We start from the raw sequence: 18,310 nt of genomic DNA, 5'->3' as shown, positions 1-18,310 counted from the left end.
AGAGGAAATTTGATTGAAACCTTTAAGAACTTGAGTGGTATTCACAGGGTGGATATGGAGAGGATGTTTCCTCCAAATGGAGAATACAGAACTATGGGTCATAGTTTAAAAATAAGGCATCGCTCATTTAATTCAGAGATGAGGAGAAATGTTGGGGGCGATTCTCCCAGCCCGCTGCGCTGCTCGAGTAGGGCAGCAGGCCAGGAGACATTAGTGGGAGCCGTTTCATGGGCTTCCGGCCTGTGCGAGTCTCCAACACTAAGATTTTCAGCATCATCAGCTCCATATCGGAAATCGGTGCGGAGCTGATTTCAATATTGAAATCGCTATTTTCATCTGATTAGCAGGCCCAGGACTGAAGTCTCTGGGCCCACTAGCATCTCTCCCCCACCAGCCCCTACCGGGAGTGGTACATTGGGATTTACTCCTTCTCCCCACTAACGGAGAACAGGTAGCCCGACTCTGCTGGAGGGAAGAAAGGCCATTGAGGCCTCCCCAGAAGGTCGGTGGTAAATGGGAGGGGGGAGGTGCCCCTTGAGCAGTGCCAGTCAGTGCTAGCTTGGCCCTGCCAAAGGGACAAACTGGCAATGCCCAAAGGGCACCTTGGCACTGCCCACCAGGCATCTGGTACTCCAAGGGGGCGGGGCCTATTGCGGTAGGTCAATTGGGGGGGGGGTGCGATTGGTGGGGGTGGGAGGGTCCACTGCTGCTGTCACTCTGCATTGGGATGACTGGGAGAGGGAGGGAAAGAGAGTGATTGGAGCTGTCGGGGAGGGGGGGGGGTTTAGGCTGGTCATTGGGAGGGGGCTTGGGACTGTGCCGGGGCAGGGAGAGGGGAGACATCAGGGCTGGCCTGGGGAGATCCAGGAGGCCAGCGATGGGGGGTTGTGAGGCTGGCCAGCCACCTAGAGGTCGGCAATGTGGGGCTGATAGATCGGCACGTGCGCATGTGCAGTGGCCCACTCAGCGCTATGCTGCCAACCTCTCGGGTGGGAATATGCTCCACCCATAGATTTCCAGAGCGAGTCCTGCTAGGGCTCTCTGTGACATACAGCACGTCGGAGATTCATTCTGGAAACCATTCTAAAAAAACAGCAGCATTTACTCCCATTTTCTTGCACGTTGGGAACTTTTTTTGGGATAATCCCAGTCTTTTCTCTCAGTGGGTCATGAGTCTCTGGAACTCTCTTCCTCAAAAGGCAATGGAAGCAGAGTCTTTGAATATTTTTAAGGCAGAGTTGGATAGATTCTTGATCAACGAGGGGGTGAAAGTTTATTGGGGTAGGCAGGAACGTGGGGTTGAAGTTACAATCAGATCAGCCATGATCTTATTGAATGGCGGAGCAGGCTAGAGGGGCCGAGTGGCCTACTCCTGCACCTAATTCATATATTCATATGTAATTCATGGGTTGATAGGATGATCATCTGCAACTTCATTGAGCATTTTTTGCATTACAAACTACTACATTGCAAAGTACTTTACAGAGCATTAAGTGTTTTGGGAAGTCAAGGATCATAACAGCTCCTTTATAAATCATAGAATCCCTACAGTGCAGAAGGAGGCCATTCGACCCATCAAGTCTGCACCGACTTTCCAATAGAGCATCCACCCAGGCCCTATCCCCGTAACCCCATGTATTTTACCCCACTAATGCATTTTTGTCTTTAATATGCAGTTTAGAAAACTGCGCTACACAAGATAATTATATTTATTAGTAGTGATTGCTAGACTTTTTAAGGGTTTGCCTTTCAAAGATTATGTAATTCATGAGACTAATTCCAAATCTGAAGATTGAATCCAACAATCTGTACACAGATCTCAACAGAACACTGGGGAATAAAAAATCAGCCTCCATTGGGGTCAACAAGAAGCCAGTGCGCATGTTTGGAAATCTGCATTTCTAGCCTTTATCCATACTTTTCAGGATGCCGAGATGTGGAGTTGTAACTGGCTATTCCAAATTTGTGGCCCTCATGATTTCCTATCGATCTGTTCTATCATACATTGGGGAACTCCATATTGTTGATAGCACAATAAAATCCTATCAAGGTGACAGACACATTTTAAGGGTTTCCATTGGATAGTAAAATGTCAGTATATTTGTAGTTTATTTTTTAAAACATGAAAATACTTTAAACAAAATTCTCCCTTTGATTTACCATCCCACTGAAGCATTCAATTTCTCACGTATCCAAAATCAATCCATTATAATTGCTACACTTTACAAACTTTAACATTTTGATATTATATTCGTAATCCAAAGGTCTTCAGAATGTATTTTATTTCCATCGCAATTACTGAATTAACCCATGTTTCACTGCAAATGGTTTCATGTTAGAGGACCATTGCTGAAAAATGTGACACACTGTCAAAGCTTTCATCTTGCACTCATTCGGACAGATGCAAGAATGCCAAATTTCAAAGTGAACAAGAATTGAGACTGTATGGGGAAAGGGTGCTGATTGAATTTTTCATTCAGTATAAACTGCTGCTCCTTTTGAAATTTGACAATCTTGCATCTGCCCCAATGAGTGAAAGATGAAAAGTTTCAATGGCATGTCTCTTGTTTCAGTAATACTCAAGTTCTGCACTACCAAGTGTCAAGAAGTTGAGATAGAATGAAAATGTAGGAATCTAATAATTGAGAATGAGTTCTGGTGGGTGCATGAGTAAAAGAGGACAAACAATTTTAAATGGAATTTTAAGTTTATTTTATTAGTGCCACAAGTGGGCTTACATTAATACTGCAATGAAGTTACTGTGAAAATCCCCTCGTTGCCACACTCCAGTGCCTGTTCGGGTACAGTAAGGGAGAATTTAGCATGGCCAATGCACCTAACCAGCATGTCTTTTGTACTGTAGGAGAAAACTGAAGCACCTGGAGGAAACCCACGCGGGCATGTTTTATATATACAAATGCAGACAGTTGTAAGATCATAGCATTTCAGAAGCCATTTTGATTATAATCTATCAGAAACCTTTGCCTGAAGAGTCTTGTGTTCTTCTTTGTATTTATTTATTAGTTCTTGCTGGTTTTGTCTCTCAGTATCCATTTTAAACTTTGCTTCTTCCTTCATCCGTAGTGCTAATTCCTTAAGCTCTGTGGAGTGATGCGCTTGTTGCATGGATAGCTCCGCATCTATCTGCAGAACAATAATGTACATGCTTAATGCTCAGCATCACGTCAATGTAACCTTCCCTTAAAAATACGAGTCAAGGCATTCTATTTTGCTAGGAATGTAAAATTTACTCAAAAGGAGGAAGTTAATTCAAATCAGCACATACTCTCCCTTCCTTCTTGTAATTTTTGTTACTGGATAAAGACAGATGGACTGATTTTTGTTACTGTTACAAGAGCAGGTTTTAGCTTTTTTAAAAACCAATGTTATTGCTATACCTACAATCAGTGGTGGTGAGAATGAACTTCGCATCAGACCTTCTGCTTTTCAGTCATTAATTATGAATCAGCGAAGAGCTTGTCAAATCACATGGCAGAACAAACAATGATTCATTTGTCCTCCGTTATCCAATGGAATTGAAGCTCATGTGCCATATTTAAATGGCACCTGCACCGACATTCACTTACTCCAAACCGAGTGTGTGCTCAAGATCTAAATCAGCATGCCTACCAAACGTTCAAAACCATCTGCTCCACTCTTCAGTGAGACTGCCCCAAGGATTCCCTTCCAGGGAAGTTGGGAGATTCTCTTTCTGAGGGACAGAAACAGAAGTCTAAGGGTTAAACTCCACTGTAATGTCACACACTATCAGCAGATGGAACAACAGCACTGCATGTCTGTCTGCCAGCCACTTTAAGATCACCGTCTCATGTTAGATCCTGCACAAACAGCATCTTCATATCTTACTGGGGAGGACTAAGCACACACAGCAGGCATGCATTCTTTGGAATTGCTCTTTCACCCATAATGCTCACAGGCAATCCATCTGTCTTTATCCAGAACAAGCTCGCCCATAAGCAGCGAAAGAGGGCCTAGACCGGGGAGGGTACCCCAGAGCTGAGGAGCAGGCCGCATTGCTGACTGGTGAGGACAGAAATCATTGCTGCACAGAAGGCAAGATTGGCCTCCCCATCAAGTCAGTGAGGCTCCATCCAATATTCACTGATAGCTAGCAGACAATGACTAAGTTATCTATAATGTAGGATTCAGCCTAGTCAATCACTAATTATTTGTTTTCTCTATTCCAGCTACCAGCAAGAAAAGGTGGAGGAGGTAGTATTGCAGCAAGTGCCTCAGCCCCAGCTCCTTATCCACTTCCGATGAGGAAGCAAGGGATTTTATTGATCAGTTGATGAGGCGTAAATTGGTTCCCTTCTATTCAACCTCCTTGATTGGTCACAACAGAGATTTAGGTTTATTTTTATGAGGATATGCCTTTTCTGAATTCAAATGTATTTAACTATTTAAGCTGTGAACAATAAGGAGCCAATCAAACAAGATTTACGAGTCAAAGAAAGAACACTTTTATTAACCACTTGGCTAGTCATTAAGTTAAAATATAAAACCTACACAGCAATTTTTGTCAATCACAGCAGATGTCTATAAAAAAGTATCTGAACAAACGCGACAATAGTCACAAGACAGAGTTTTAAAAACGATGGCCCAAATTTTCTGTCTCCAGATTACCAAAGACCAGATGCATGATGGACGATGCGCATCAGGGCCTTGCGGAAGTCCTGATGAGTGGATCTACATGGGAATTGCCTGGAAAGTTTAAACACTCAATGTGGGCAATTCACCTGCTGCCCAGGACCCTGTGCAAATTTCTCTGGCTCTTAATCAGAATCCAAGACTTAGAATAAATGTGCATGAGTTACTTTAATGAGTTTACTTTATCCAGCAGATGTTAGATCTAACGCATGGTTAACTCCACAGCCAACACCACCGGCCCCACCGATTACCCCCTCTAACACTTGACTACTCCACAGCCCTCTAGCTACTTCCTATCCATGCAATCACCCCTCCTGACCAACCAATTACCCTCCACAACTAACACCGTCTATCCCTGAATCACCCAACTACCCCCCCAACCTGATCCAACTAACCCCCTGACCACCTAACTATCCCCAAACAGAGCCAATTAGCTCCTGACCACCCATGACAACTTGACTATCCCCCCGCAAGTATATGTGACCTGACTAACCCCTGACCAGACTTGACTACTCCGCATTCACTTGACTAACTCTCCCAAACATACTACGCACTAATCCACCTATCCACTCACCCACCCATCCATCTCATCCACTCACCAAATTAAACAAATTGCCCACACACCCAATAACTCATCCATTCACTAACCCACAATCAAAGACTGGACTTTTAAACTTACCTCAGTATGGCAATTAGTGTTGTAAAAAGGGGGCACAGCACATTTCTTCTTCAGCCAGGATCAGAAAAAATGCGCAGTAATACTAGGTCATGAAAATATTTGTGGGCAGAGGCAATGTGCACAGCATTGTCACTGACCAGAAGATTCAACACAGTAAGAAGTCTCACAACACCAGGTTAAAGTCCAACAGGTTTATTTGGTAGCAAATACCATAAGCTTTCAGAGCACTGCTCCTTCATCAGATGGAGTGGAAATGTGCTCTCAAACAGTGCAAACAACTGTTTGAGAGCACATTTCCACTCCATCTGACGAAGGAGCAGTGCTCCAAAAGCTTATGGTATTTGCTACCAAATAAACCTGTTGGACTTTAACCTGGTGTTGTGAGACTTCTTACTGTGTTCACCCCAGTCCAACGCCGGCATCTCCACATCAGAAGATTCAAGCCATGATCATTTGTGCAGGCACTTAGAAAAATAATATTGCTATCTCCAAAAGACCACAGTTTCTGTGGAGCATAAACACTTGGCCACATAGTCCATGTGTAAGATATCAATGCAGTAAACTGTGGTCTGCAGAACCCAGGGTGGTCGCAGGAGCTTCCCAGGGAGTTTGTGGTAGGACAGGCTCATTTGTACAATTTGAAAAATGCTGCAGACCATTCTGGAGAAGCCAGCCTCTGACTGGTTGGGCTATGATGTGGAAATGCTGGTGTTGGACTGGGATGGACACAGTAAGAAGTCTCACAACACCAGGTTAAAGTCCAACAGGTTTATCTACAATTACAAGCATGCATGAGGATGGCCTCAACTGGGATCTTTGGTTCATGTCAAACTATGTAACCCCCATTATTTAGCCTGGGCTTGCAAAATCCTACTAACTGTCCTGGTTTGAAACAATTCACATCTCTTCAACCTGTGATTATCCCTCTCCCCACTCGCACTGTCTGTACCTGTAAAGACTTGATTACCTGTAAATAATCACATTCCAACCATTCTTCTCATTCCAATCTGTAATTATCTTGCAATTGTGTCTTTGCCTATATATGCCGTGTTTGTGAACCTACCTATCCGTTCACCTGATGAGCTTCCGAAAGCTCGTGATTCCAAATAAACCTGTTGGACTTTAATCTGGTGTTGTGAGACTTCTTACTGTGGATGAGCTAGGAAAGCACAAAACTCAAAACTCCACATCAGGGCGAGCATCAACAGCACAGTGATAGGAAAAGCAGGCTTTGGAGAAGGAGACCAGAGCAGGCCTCATTACAGGAGGGCCAGAGCAGGCCTTGGAGCAGGGGGACCAGAGCAGGAACCAGAGTGGGCCTCAGAGCGGTGGGCCAGAGCAGACTGGGCCTCAGAGCATGAGAAAGAGGGGTGAATGCATGTGCGAGAGAGAGGGGGACAAGTGTGTGAGCGACGGGGACGTGTGTGTATGTGTGAGAGGAAGGTGAGAATGTGTGTGCATGTTTGTAAGTATGTGTTTGTGAAAGAGGGGGACGTGTGTTTTGGTTTGATTTGAGTTATTATTATCACATGTACTAGTATACAGTGAAAAGTATTGTGTGTGTGTGTGAGAGAGCTGAATGTGCATGTACGTGTGCATGTGTGTGTGCATATGTGTGCGTGAGGGAGATGTGTTTGTGTGTGTGAGAGGGAGGTGAGTATGCTTGTTGTATGCCCTGCCCACTCTTTGTCTTGCCTGCAGGATTCCAGTGCTGCCTTTCCTCGGGGTGCTGGAATTATATTGAAAAGGGTTTCCCAAACTTTTCGAGCAGCAGAACCCCTAGTGACCTTCCAAGAACATCAGAGAACCCCAAGCATTCTCGTAACGTCAAGGCTCCTTTTTTGCCATTGAATCAATGCAAACACAGGAATCTGTATGTCCAATATGAGAATCAGCTTTCCAGCATCACTCCTCCCATGAAGAATGACAAAAGTTTACTTAATTTTTTTAAAATAAGAGAACGTTTTAGATTACCCACTCACATAGTGGGTGTTACTGCCAGCCATTATTGTTAAGAGGTGGTGGGAGGGTGGCTTGGCCAGGAGTTAATGCGAGAGGGGCATGTAGCTGGCGAATGTATTTGTGTCTGTGTGCCTCTTCCTCATTCCTAAAATATGCATAGATATAGCTAGAAAAGACTTCTTTACATTTGATTCCTGTGTTTACATTGATTCAATGGCAAAAAAGGAGCCTTGACATTACGAGAATGCTTGGGGTTCTCCGATGTTCTTGGAAAGTCACTCGGGGTTCTGCTGCTCGCAAAGTTTGGGAAACCCTTTTCAATATAATTCCAGCACCCCGAGGAAAGGCAGCACTGGAATCCTTGCAGGCAAGACAAAGAGTGAGCAGGGCATACAAGCAGCTCAGGGAGCATGCACTCTGCAGAATGTAAGTGCAGCTTCATAGTTTAACCTTTAAATAGAAACCATTAATGACATATCCATTTATCCCTCAAACTGTGCAAAATTTAACCAATGAAATCTGATTATTCAGCTGATTATTTAGTCAGCTAAGATGCAACAAAAAGCTAGCATTATTCATGTACAACAGTAATGTAATCACAGTTGTGATATTTAAATCTGGGTGTGAACTGGTTGCAAACATGAAGCCAGATTGTGTGAAAGGAGACAGTGTGAAAGCTATATTGAGCAAAGGGATACTGTGGAAGTATATTCCAGTAATTTTAAACATTCCTGATATATTCTATGGCCAGAATTGTTTGGCCGTTCACGCTGCTGGGGTCTTCCGGTCCCGCCCATGGCACAGCCCTGCCGTGGGTTTCATGGCGGTGAAGGGTGCATTCAACGAGAAACCCCGTTGACTATAGCGGGAGCAGAATATCCCGCCACTGACCAATGGCGGGCCACCTCTACAGACCAATGGCGGGCCACCTCCACAGACCAATGGCGGGCCACCTCCACCACCGCAAAACAGGTGACAGGCTGCGCGAAAAATCCTGCCCTATATGTTTTTTTGTATTCCACTATCCTGTTTCTAATGCTGAGACATATTGATTTATTTATTCTTGGGAAAGCACGCTATTTATGCAATTATTGAATGTTAACTTGGCACACTGGATCACATATTCCTGTTCATGTGCCTTAGCCTTGTGCAGTTTCCCTATGTACAAAACATAGAAGAAAAATGGGTGGCAGTAGTGCACTTCAAGAAGGCAAGCTGTCCAATTCTTCATCATTTAAAGTACCGGTGAAGAAATAATTGGTTCCATTACTGGTATAAGGTCCTCTGTGCATGATTTGCTTCTATTGGCTGCGCCAAGGCCATCCATTAGCACAAGAACAGGAAAGTCTGTTACAAATGTTATTCCAAATATATTGCAGCATGTATCCTTAACGTTCTTCAACAAATAGTCAGTGAGGAGAAGTCCAGTTATGCTCTCAATATAAGAAAAAAATTATCTATGAGTAAGATCCATTAGTTTCTTAAAATCTTTGTGAACTATTCAATGAAACATTGTCTGGGTCAGAATGACATTTTGTTATGGGGCATAAAAGATAATCTCCATGCTGACAGGTCATGTTCATTCACACATGTAGTATAAAATTCTAGTATGAGGCCCTTCATTTTAGTTTGACTATAATAAGTAGACTAGGTTAAGGTAATTATCAAGTGCCATCTATAGTGAGAATTCACAATGTACCTGGAACAAAATAAGCAAAGATATTTATAAACTGCAAAGGTATCATAAACTGTATAACCACAAATTAACCAAGCATTATAAGCTTAAATTGTATTTTCAATACATAGGTATTGTGCTTTGGCCAACTTCATTCTGAATGCAGCATGATGGGAAACACAGTGGTAGACAGACCAAATTATTTTAATACAATGGAGCACAGAAAGCAGCTTCTGTTATCTGTTTTTGGACATGCGAAAGGCAAGTTTAAGAGGCCTGCTATTTAAGGAAGTAAATTTGTTCATGGGTAGCGAGGCTGGAGCAGTCTCTCAAGCTGATAAAGGAGGCCCTGGTCTCAGCAAAAGAGTGATTCCTTTCACCAATTAAAAATCACAGATATTAACCATGGCCTTGGACACTGCTAATGACGTGGGTTAGGTTTCCTAGGCAAAGGGGAAGGAACCTATATGGGCAATAAGCTAATAATCTCCTATTCCTGTTGACAGGTGGAACGTTATTGGCTAAGGTAATAATGGGTAACGTTGTGATTGGGCCTTCCAATTTGATTGACAAGATTGGGTGGGATATTGTAATGTTCAGAATAATATAATAATTTTACCTTGCAATATTAACTCAGAGAGGACAGTCAACCCTCACTGACTCTGTCTGTCTCCTGATGCATGCATTAGCAAATAAATTCCTTTTCATTCTTTAACTATATATTGTCTTTCACAGTCTATGTATTGGTTGAGTGAGGTTCAACAAATACAGAGCACCCCGGGGAAACCTGAGAAAATTCCACTTACACATGTGAAATTAAAGATAATTGCAGTGTAATTATTCAGGGTGCAAAAATTCAGATGCCTTAAGTGTAGCAAATATATTACCCTCCAGTTAGACCATTTGTCTGGTGAGAAGGCAAATGTTACTTTTTTGCATCTGACCTTTTTTTATAACTGACAACCTTGGGACAGAATCATTATCAAATATCATCCATGAGTACTTAAATATTAGTGTATCTCACTGGTTTTGTGAGAGGGAGGTCATGCCTCACTAACCTGGTGGTGTTTTTTGAAGAAGTGACCAAAATGGTTGACGAAGGAAGGGCCGTGGATGTTGTCTATATGGACTTTAGTAAAGCGTTTGACAAAGTCCCTCATGGTAGGCTAGTGAAAAAGGTTGGATCTCATGGGATAAAGGGGGAGGTGGCTAGATGGATGGAGAACTGGCTTGGTCATAGAAGACAGAGGGTTGTAGTGGAAGGGTCTTTTTCCGGCTGGAGGCCTGTGATTAGTGGTGTACCGCAGGGCTCTGTATTGGGACCTCTGCTGTTTGTGATTTATATAAATGATCTGGAAGAAGGAGTAACTGGGGTGATCAGTAAGTTTGCGGACGACACAAAACTGGCAGGACTTGCAGATAGTGAGGAACATTGTCAGAGGCTACAGAAGGATATAGATAGGCTGGAAATTTGGGCAAGGAAATGGCAGATGGAGTTCAATCCTGATAAATGCGAAGTGATGCATTTTGGTGGGAATAATGTAGGGAGGAGCTACACGATAAATGGAAGAACCATAAAGGGTGTAGAGACGCAGAGGGACCTGGGTGTGCAAGTCCACAGATCTTTGAAGGTGACGTCACAGGTGGAGAAGGTGGTGAAGAAGGCATATGGCATGCTTGCCTTTATAGGACGGGGCATAGAGTATAAGAGTTGGGGTCTGATGTTGCAGATGTATAGAACGTTGGTTCGGCCGCATTTGGAATACTGCGTCCAGTTCTGGTCGCCACACTACCAGAAGGACGTGGAGGCTTTGGAGAGAGTACAGAGGAGGTTTACCAGGATGTTGCCTGGTATGGAGGGGCTTGGTTATGAGGAGAGATTGGGGAAACTGGGGTTGTTCTCCTTGGAAAGACGGAGGATGAGGGGAGACTTAATAGAGGTGTATAAAATTATGAAAGGCATAGATAGGGTGAACGGTGGGAAGCTTTTCCCCGGGTCGGTGGTGACGTTCACGAGGGGTCATAGGTTCAAGGTGAAGGGGGGGAGGTTTAACACAGATATCAGAAGGACATATTTTACACAGAGGGTCGTGGGGGCCTGGAATGTGTTGCCGGGCAAGGTGGTGGAGGCGGACACACTGGGAACGTTTAAGACTTATCTAGACAGCTATATGAACGGAGTGGGAATGGAGGGATACAAAAGAGTGGTCTAGTTTGGACCAGGGAGCGGCGCGGGCTAATTGTTCCTTGTTTCTCGTTTCAAGGCTTCATTCTATGATCATCTTGCTGGTGCCAGTACAGAGCGAGACTGCGGATAGTTGGGAACCTGTCTCGGGGGCAGGGAATTCATATGGTGTTCGTGGAAGTGGAAATGACTAGGGTTGGGAAGCATTTTCCGATCAGGGCCAGTGTGATCTCCTGGACTCGTTTCGATCGCCTCAGGGGGTCGGAGAGGAATTTCCCAGATTTTTTTTCCCCATATTGGCCCTGGGGTTTTCACTCTGGGTTTTCGCCTCTCCCTGGAGATCACATGGTCTGGAATGGGGGGGTGGGGGTAAGTTAATAGGTTGTAATGAACAAAGCATCGTAGCTGTGAGGGACAGCTCGGTGGATAGGATATTGGTATGTAGATAGGCTGGAAAATTGGGCGGGGATCCTGGATTCAGGATTCAATCCTGGACCGGGGAGCGGCGCGGGCTTGGAGGGCCGAAGGGCCTGTTCCTGTGCTGTATTGTTCTTTGTTCTTTGTTGTTTGTTCTCACAACATTAAATTTGATTTAAACTTGATTGATCACTTTGTACATCAACTCAATAGGCATAATTTATTATACCTATTCATTGTGATGTTTCAATTTTAGTGTTGTTGGGGTTGAGGAACCAATGGAAGTGAATAATGTTGTGGAGGTGGAAGTAAGTTGTCTTGATGGTAAATATGATGGCTGAACTGCAGCAAGATGCAAATGTTTTGCATGGCTTAGTTCACAGGGTGGGGTCAATTGCAGCAAATTGAGATTATGGCGGGAGTCAAAAACAATAGCTCGGTCTTGAATGTCAATTACAAGAATGTTTAACAAACACATGACTTTATTATAGACCAACATTTTGGTTGCACAAAATTGATTATGGGGTTGAGGGGAGTAGTGAAGCCGTGCTGATCTCTCAAGCCAGTTTCCAATGGGCAGTGGCAGATCCCAGTGTTAGGGACATTCCTGTTATAATCCAGAAATGCAGCTGGTGAAGGATAGAACTGGAGCTAATATTGACAGTCAGGACACAGAGGTAGGTTTAAGTAATCTATATTTGTATTTGCGAGTATTAGAAACAATGTGTGGCTTTAAGTAAGTTTAATTTTGTGTTTCTGTGTAAGAAAGGATTAAAATTTCAGTTAGATTCATGTCAAAGGGGGTTGCCTGTTTGTGGGTTTTGGTTTAATTTCAAACTGTGCCTTTATTGTGATTGAAGGGTTTACAATGTGAAAGTAAACAGAGTTAAAGAAAGACTTGGCTATTGCTTAGCAACCAGGCCACCTGTTGGTTAGAAAGAACTTTGGAGTTTTAATTTCAAGCTGGACCCAGAAGAAGCTGGACAGATCATGGGAACTATATAAAGCAGACTTCCCAAAGAACTAGAGGAAGTTCAAATAACCGGGAGGGGGTGGGGAGAGACGACAAAAAGAATGTCTCAGGAAAACAGTTAGGTTAAAGGAACAAAGAATAAGAAGTTCAGGAGAATTCAAGTAAAAGTGCTCTGAGACAGTAATCAGATTTAAAATGGGGAACCAGATATCAGAGATAAATCAAAAGATTAGTCACACCTTAATACAACCTGTGGAGAAGTAGTGTTCTGTTGGCATGGCTGTGCATCTGAGAAATTGTGTGGAAGTCTGAATGCTTTCCAAGAGAGAGGCATAGTGAAAGAGACATTAAAATCCTGTAAGTGGATCCTTGGTGAAGGCATTTGAATGAAATTATTGTTTGAGAAAAGATTCTATGTTTTTCGAGAGTAACGTTTGGAAACACTTATATGGAAATTGGAGCTCCAGTGAAACCTTTTGGCTCACAGTGTGATAAGTATCTGGGGCATTAGATGCGAAGTCCACAGAAGTTATGGGTGGTATCTGCCACTTTGTTTCAGGGTGTAGTATGTCTGACCACAATTGGCCTATTGGGTTACATGGACTATATACTTTCCAAGAGCTTTATAGTGTACCGTGTATTTTGTAACTCGTGGTATCCTTGAAAATCTATGTACATTTGTGAGGATAAAGGTGGGGTGAAGGAGTTTGTATTATAGTCAATCTTTTCACGTTTAAAAAATGAATTGGCAGTCCTATGACTGTCCATCCACATCTGTAAAAAAAAGTTAGTCTGTTGAGCCAAGGTTCCATTCAAAGACCTGATTGTCCAGTAGTATCAGCTGGCATCGTAACAACACATTCTTGTAAGCATTAAAATATCAAGCTAAAGCATGTACCTCTTCCCCCAACAACCACAGTTTCATTGTATGTGTACAAGTGAATCCAGTAAGAAGTTTAACAACACCAGGTTAAAGTCCAACAGGGTTTATTTGGTAGCAAAAGCCACACAAGCTTTCGGAGCTCTTAGCCCCTTCTTCAGGTGAGTGGGAATTCTGTTCACAAACAGAGCTTATAAAGACACAGACTCGATTTACATGAATAATGGTTGGAATGCGAATACTTACAACTAATCAAGTCTTTAAGAAACGAAACAATGTGAGTGGAGAGAGCATCAAGACAGGCTAAAAAGATGTGTATTGTCTCCAGACAAGACAGCCAGTGAAACTCTGCAGGTCCACGCAACTGTGGGAGTTACAAATAGTGTGACATGAACCCAATATCCCGGTTGAGGCCGTCCTCGTGTGTGCGGAACTTGGCTATCAGTTTCTGCTCAGCGACTCTGCGCTGTCATGTGTCGCGAAGCCCGCCTTGGAGAACGCTTACCCGAATATCAGAAACTGATAGCCAAGTTCCGCACACACGAGGACGGCCTCAACCGGGATATTGGGTTCATGTCACACTATTTGTAACTCCCACAGTTGCGTGGACCTGCAGAGTTTCACTGGCTGTCTTGTCTGGAGACAATACACATCTTTTTAGCCTGTCTTGATGCTCTCTCCACTCACATTGTTTCGTTTCTTAAAGACTTGATTAGTTGTAAGTATTCGCATTCCAACCATTATTCATGTAAATTGAATCTGTGTCTTTATAAGCTCTGTTTGTGAACAGAATTCCCACTCACCTGAAGAAGGGGCTAAGAGCTCCGAAAGCTTGTGTGGCTTTTGCTACCAAATAAACCTGTTGGACTTTAACCTGGTGTTGTTAAACTTCTTACTGTGTTTACCCCAGTCCAACACCGGCATCTCCACATCATTACAAGTGAATCCCCAGTTACTGGCTATCACCTGCATACAATTAAACACAATTAGCATACAATTAACGCTAAAATGAAACTGTCTTTGATTAGTGGAAAATAACTTTGTTCAACAGCTGTGTAAGTGTTGCTCCAGATCACTGCAACTATAATTGCATAGGTTAAAAGGATACTTATTGTCACATGAAGTTTCTGTGAAAGACTTTTGACCATGAAAGACTTTTGCATTCAAAATTGCAAACATTTTTAGAGGGCTAAAATAAAACAAATTTAACAGATGTTGCAAACCTTAAAAGGCGGAAGACAAAAAGTCCTGTTTTCAATAATTGTAGTTCTTATCTTCTCTCTTATATTTTAAACTTGACACTTTATTACCTTTGGTGGAAAATCTCACAATTAATTTACCAAATTAAAAGATCAGCAGATGGAAAACAGCATGTATCAGACACATTGTCAATCTCAGTTTCAAACTGATAACTACCTTCTGCAAGTAAGTGTAGAATTTTCATGTGCCAAAGGAACTGAACATTTCATGGTGGGAAGCTGAACATTTCAATATGATACAAAGTACAGTTAATAATGAATAGGATCAAGGCCAAGTTTTTGATTTCACATGTGGATTATTTCAGATTTCCTGACAGGGAAGGGGTCTAGCATTACACTCTTACACTGCCAATATAACATGTTCTGACGTTCTTGTTGAGAACTAGTGTGATATATTCTCTTCAAATATTTTAACACCAACATCTGCCTGTAAATATGAATATTCTGGTGAAAGGTGGGTCTTTAAGCTTGAGACCAGCCTTCCAGGGTAAGTGTGACATCAGTCACAGATGGCCTTAGTGAAAATGTATGCCAGCGAGAATGACATTTGGCATTCAGAATGAGAATGACGCCAATCAGGAGTTGTGATCGTCATTGAAATCAGAACCAGCAAAGCTTTGTCATGGTTACTATCAACACATGAACATTTATGTTCAAGAATTCAAGATGTTTTTCTTCAAAACAAAATAGAGCTTCTAAGCAAGAGAGATAACCTCGGGGAACACTGTGATTAATTTTAAAAGGCAATCTTCCCATTGATGGTTTGCCAAGGATATTTATCCAGCATGTCAGATTCACTTGTTGACCCATTCATGTTCTACTGGGTATCAATTAGTGAATTAAAGGGTGAAAAAATGTCACTTGTGGCAATACAACTGTGAGAAAAACTAGCAGTAAAGAAGTTCCTTACTTTCACCCTCCAGCTATCTTCATCACCTAACTTCTGCCGAAGACGTTCTTGCAGCTGCTCAATCCTGTTCTGGTGTGAAATCATCATCTGTTCCCTGTAAGAAATAAACATACTTATTGATAAAGCTCAAAGCTATATAGCATGTAGTAAAACATTTAAAACATAATTCACGTGAGAAAAATGTATAAATGTATAGTTGAAATATTCTGTTGAAAACAATCTAAAAGGGAACAGAAAATTACCAAAAATACAGCTCTGATGAAGGGTCATCCAGACTTGAAACACTGGCTCTATTCTCTCCCTGCAGATGCTGTCAGACCTGCTGAGATTTTCCAGCATTTTCTGTTTTTGTTTAGATTCCAGCATCTGCAGTATTTCGCTTTTATATTATTATAGAAAATTACCAGACTCACGTTAATGGTTTAGTGAAAATTGTTACCCAATAAGTGGAATAGATGTGTAACTGACGAATGAATTTCAATGTGGATAAGTAGGAGGTGTGTCAACCAGTTTAGTCAAATGGTCTATTTCTGAGATGTACATTCTATGTAAATAAGGTTTGTTGCAGCATGGTTGGGTCAGAGCGGTGAATGAATGTGTTTTGGTATGGTGTGGAGGGTTGACCCTTTTAAACACACTCTCAGACATCTCGATTGACAATAAAAGTGAATCAACCTATCATGGTTCAAAGAACAATCAGGTTAATTTCTTTTTTAAATAACTCAGAACTAAAACAAACAAAGATCTATTTGTGAATTAGCAGACATTTCAGATTAGAGGACTGGTGCTGGGGGAATGTAGGTTTGTGAAGCTTACAAACCTATATGGTTATTCTGCCTGATTAAATAAGGGAACAAAAAAGCAGAATTCTTAAAAAAGCAATTGCTATCAGACATAAGGATAGAAATTGGTTATGTGTTGTGTCTTTTTTCAGGTTCACAGGTCCCACTGAAAAATTTGTTTTTTTTGCTCAGTATCCTGGGCAAGAGTGCTCCTTTGACTGGATAAAAGTTGCAAAACCCTCCTTCCCAAATAGCTCACTTCAATCCCTCCTCCACGTCTTTTGGCAGCACGATGGCACAGTGGTTAGCACTGCTGCTTTCACAGTGTCAGGGACCTGGGTTCAATTCCAGCCTTGGGCAACTGTGTGGAGTTTGCACATTCTCTTCATGTCTGCGTGGATTGCCTACAAGGGCTCCAGTTTCCTCCCACAATCCAAAGATTTGTTGGTTAGAGAGATTGGTCATGCTAAATTGTCCCTTCGTGTCCAAAGATGGGTAAGATGCTCTTTCGGGTGAAGACTCAGTGGGCTGAATGGCCTCCTTCTGCACTGTAGGTGTTTTATGATTCTATGATACAGAATGACTACTGCTGGTGAGGCAAGGAGAGACTGACATTCATCTCTTTGTCAGGTGAGGTGCTTGTAGAGAACTGGCAACTCATGCCAAGTATATATTGATAAAGTATAAAGATCAAAGGATCAACTTGGATGTGTGAACATGGGGCTAGGCCAAAATCGACACAAGTAGCTTTTTGTTTTAATATGGGTATTTAGAAAAACAAGGAAGTTAAACATTTAACTAAAAGTTTGGCCTTCTTTATGATCCCAGCTGATGTTAATACTGGGCAAGTCAGATCCCAGAGTGAGACTTCTTTCGAAACCATGGAGATATGTCACTGAACAAATTCACAGGAGTCTGGTGTTGAATTTTTAAATATAAAAAATAAAATAGTCATTAAAACAAGAAAAATGAACTATACTATACCAGATACATAGGTTGGAAAGATCTCAAAACAAACACAAAAAGATTATTCAAATTCCCACTACTCCTTTATCCCACCAATTTATTCACATAAACCAGTGAAGAGTTAAGACTAGCTTGATGCAAAGGTTTCTCGCATGGGACTGGCAGAGTTGCAAACAGTTTTCTGCCAATGAATTCATGAGCATTCACTTGATGCTTCTCCCCCACCTCGTATATCTCCCCAAGACACCCACATATGCATGTTAAACTCACTATTTCTTCAAATGAAGAGCAAACAAATGAGTACCCTAAACTTAGTATTCCAATAGCACTGCTATTAAATGGATTATGTTACTGAATCTTAAAATTGATTATTCAGTTAACTACTATTCCAATAACCTTGCAGCTTTTCTTCTCAAAGAGCTTCAAATCTCTGTCTTCTCTCTCTGCCACATACTCAACATGCCACAATGAATGACAGGTGCAGCAAAGCTTGGCTTGTCCAACTGTTAGGTGCAGTAAGAAGTTTAACAACACCAGGTTAAAGTCCAACAGGTTTATTTGGTAGCAAAAGTGGCTTTTGCTACCAAATAAACCTGTTGGACTTTAACCTGGTGTTGTTAAACCTCTTACTGTATTTACCCCAGTCCAATGCCGGCATCTCCACATCACAACTGTTAGGTGCACAGGACTGATTCTCGGCCTGAAGGAGGAAAAATAAACAAAATGTACACTGACGGCCATTTCCCAGCCAGCACATGCACAAATGTCCTGAGACTTGTCTCCAACTTCAGATTAAGTATTGGAGTTTCATTACATCTTGGGAATCTAATTAAAATTTAACTTTTGATAGTTTCTGATATATGTCATGTTTAATTGAAAGGCACCTTAGAATGGATACAGAATGACAGAATGAATTGCTTTGGTAGATCATGAATAATAAAGTAAATTAAA

At 42.1% G+C, this 18,310-nt stretch overlaps 1 protein-coding gene across 1 annotated transcript in view; it reads right to left on the bottom strand.

Annotated features, from left to right (window-relative positions):
• lekr1 (Leucine-, glutamate- and lysine-rich protein 1) overlaps nucleotides 1-18,310 on the bottom strand; it is a 154,980-nt gene that overhangs the window by 5,372 nt on the left and 131,298 nt on the right. Inside the window, exons 10-11 of the mRNA XM_078202251.1 lie at nucleotides 15,612-15,705; nucleotides 2,980-3,144 (exon numbers count right to left, since the gene is read on the bottom strand). Coding sequence (XP_078058377.1) covers nucleotides 2,980-3,144; nucleotides 15,612-15,705 — 259 coding nt within the window. The remainder of the gene's footprint in view (nucleotides 1-2,979; nucleotides 3,145-15,611; nucleotides 15,706-18,310) is intronic.

This window comes from Mustelus asterias, chromosome 3, assembly GCF_964213995.1.
Source record: "Mustelus asterias chromosome 3, sMusAst1.hap1.1, whole genome shotgun sequence".
Taxonomy (NCBI): domain Eukaryota; kingdom Metazoa; phylum Chordata; class Chondrichthyes; order Carcharhiniformes; family Triakidae; genus Mustelus; species Mustelus asterias.
The sequence above is the reverse complement of the archived record's forward strand: the minus strand, read 5'-3'. Positions and strand labels throughout refer to the sequence as shown.